The sequence below is a fragment of the Stegastes partitus genome, unplaced genomic scaffold (genome assembly GCF_000690725.1).
Source record: "Stegastes partitus isolate 25-593 unplaced genomic scaffold, Stegastes_partitus-1.0.2 Scaffold310, whole genome shotgun sequence".
Taxonomy (NCBI): domain Eukaryota; kingdom Metazoa; phylum Chordata; class Actinopteri; family Pomacentridae; genus Stegastes; species Stegastes partitus.
Window position 1 is genome coordinate 183,356 of NW_007578041.1, and position 2,583 is coordinate 185,938.

At 41.5% G+C, this 2,583-nt stretch overlaps 1 protein-coding gene across 1 annotated transcript in view; it reads left to right on the forward strand.

Annotated features, from left to right (window-relative positions):
* The first annotated feature begins 2,257 nt into the window (after positions 1-2,257).
* The window catches only part of gphb5 (glycoprotein hormone subunit beta 5), an 11,896-nt gene continuing 11,570 nt past the window's right edge, over positions 2,258-2,583 (forward strand). Inside the window, exon 1 of the mRNA XM_008283421.1 lies at positions 2,258-2,286. Within this exon, the coding sequence (XP_008281643.1) occupies positions 2,258-2,286 (29 nt within the window). The remainder of the gene's footprint in view (positions 2,287-2,583) is intronic.

Below are 2,583 nucleotides of genomic sequence, written 5' to 3' on the forward strand. Positions count from 1 at the left end.
TGTTGTTTTTTTTAGCATAAAACATGTATATGTGTATATATGTGCATATATATATATATATATATATATATATATATATATATGACCCAAATATACATAATTTTCCTTACAACATTTGACTGTAAATTTATACATTTTAAAATTATATTCCAATCAGCAAAGAATGTTGTTATTTTGCAGATATTTGCTGTTATTTAAAAGACAAACTGTGTAAATTAAGGATCGAAAAAATTTTAAATAATCTTGTGACACAGTTTTACCTCTTTTGTTAAATAAATGTGTGATTTTAGGGTCAAACATCATAAAAGACCTAAATGTGGTTTGTAAACAACACAGATTTTTGATGTTGACGTTATTCACAGTTTTGGTCTGTTTTTACTGTTAACGCGTACAGTTTCATTAAATTATTTTTTTGAATGCCATTGACAATTAAAATGAACGTCTGTTTGTTTGGCTCATGACGTTTCTTCTGGAGTAGCACCACTTGGTTTAATGTATTTCCCTGCTTTGGCCTCACAAGTGAACCTGCTTCCTGGTGGTGACTCACTTCTTTAAGTCACGATGGATTAAATGAAGACGATGAGTTTCCCTGCAGAAAAAAAAACATGACTCTTCCATTAACACTCCACCAGTAATTACAGAACAGCCGGATTGTGGAAATCCCGGCTTTGCTCCCTTTGTGTTGGATTACTATTAACCTCGTTGTAATCGGCAGAGTAATCCAATTATAGCGCCGTGTTGTTCCACAGCCGGCTCATTGTTCAGTGATTCTCTGCGATCGGAGGAAGACGAGCTGTCTGGAAGGAGGGTGAGCTCATCCCCGACTCATCTTCCTCAACGTTTGCTCTAATCTAACTTTAATTGCTTGGCCTCAACTTTCAACTTTACTTTTAAAGACTCATTTCGTTGAGAGCAGTTCCGCTCCGGCGGCTCTATACGCTGCCTTCAGGGCCTCTGACAGAGGAAATTACTTTATGAGGCGCTTATTCAACCAAATCAGTTCATCCACCTTCTTCGTATCACAACTAGCTATATATATATACATGTAGTAAAGATACACCATGAATGTGACCAAAGTCAAGACAAGTCCTCTGAAGGAGCTACAAGCTTCAGCAGCTGAGATGTTAGACACTGTTCATACAACAACTGTTGTCTGTTCTTCACCATCAAAGCTTTATAGGAGACAAAGAGAAAGACTCTGTTGGAAAAAGCTCAGATTCAACCTGGACTAGAGTTCAGCAGAAGACATGTGGAGACTCTGAAGTCACCTGGAAGAAGGTTCTCTGGTCTGATGAGACCAGAATTATTTTTTTGGCCAACAGACTAGATACTATGTTTGGAGGAGACCAAACACTGCACATCATCACAAACACACCATCCCCACAGTGAAGCACGGCGGTGGCAGCATCATGACGTGAAGCACGGCGGTGGCAGCATCATGACGTGAAGCACGGCGGTGGCAGCATCATGACGTGAAGCACGGCGGTAGCAGCATCATACTACTTCATATTTCAGATTTTTAATTCACTGACATTACTTTGTCGCAATCTGTTTTCACTTTGAATTATTTTTGTAAGTTCTGGTCAAAAAGCCAGTTTCATTTCACCACCATTCAGAGTTAAAAGTGAACCATCTGAGGTGATGAACTCTACTTATAGGCTCAGTATGTGCATCATGGTGACCTTATAGCTGTTTGTACGGCGTCTGTTTTGGAAACCAGCTGAAGACGCCCTTCAACCTGTCTGCTGCAGAAGACATTACATTCAGTGCTTCTTCCTTTCTGACTGTTCGGCATTAAACCTGCAGAAAGACTCGACTGTATTCAACAGAAGCTCGGGGGTGAAATCATTACAGAGAGCATGTGCCAACAGGAGCTCGGTGTGTTCCCGCGGCAGCTAATTGACTCGGGTAGGAGCTCCGTTGTTCCCCCTCTTCCATCCCAACGACTGCGAACAAAAGGCCAGAGTCTTCCCCTAATCAGGCTAATGGAGCGGCAGCAGGCCGGTGGCTGAAGGAGATGGGCAGCGACAGGTAGAAGGGCCTCGGGGGGATTGTGGGAGTCGGAGGCGACGGAGGTGAGGACCTGATTGGATGATGGAAAGCCTCAGCGTGTCCTGTCAGATCCATTAGCAGAGTCAGAGCAGCGAGCAGCGACAAGGACGGAGTCAGAAAGACAGAGCTGGTGCTCAGAAGACAACAGGAACCCGGTGAAACTTTAAGTCTGTTGTTGAGTTGGCGACCAAGAATCAGAGCTGAGATGAATCTTCAGAGGAAAGCAACACAACGGTGAGAGAATCCAGAGAAACAGGAAATACTGCTGCTGTTTAACAATTATACACAAAAAATCTGTACGTCTGATCGGTGGTGTTTGGTTCTTTTACAAAGTGAGACCATAAAATGACTTCACAAATGATTTTACGGATATTTTGTCATTGTTTGAAGGAACTGTTCTGCACATGAAGGATTGGAAACGTGCATTTATTTATTTTACTAGATCTCATGTCTCTGTCATTTAATAAATCAGCAAAAATCAGGAGAATAACAGTTTGTTTAACATTTTCAGTCATTTCTTTCAAATACTGG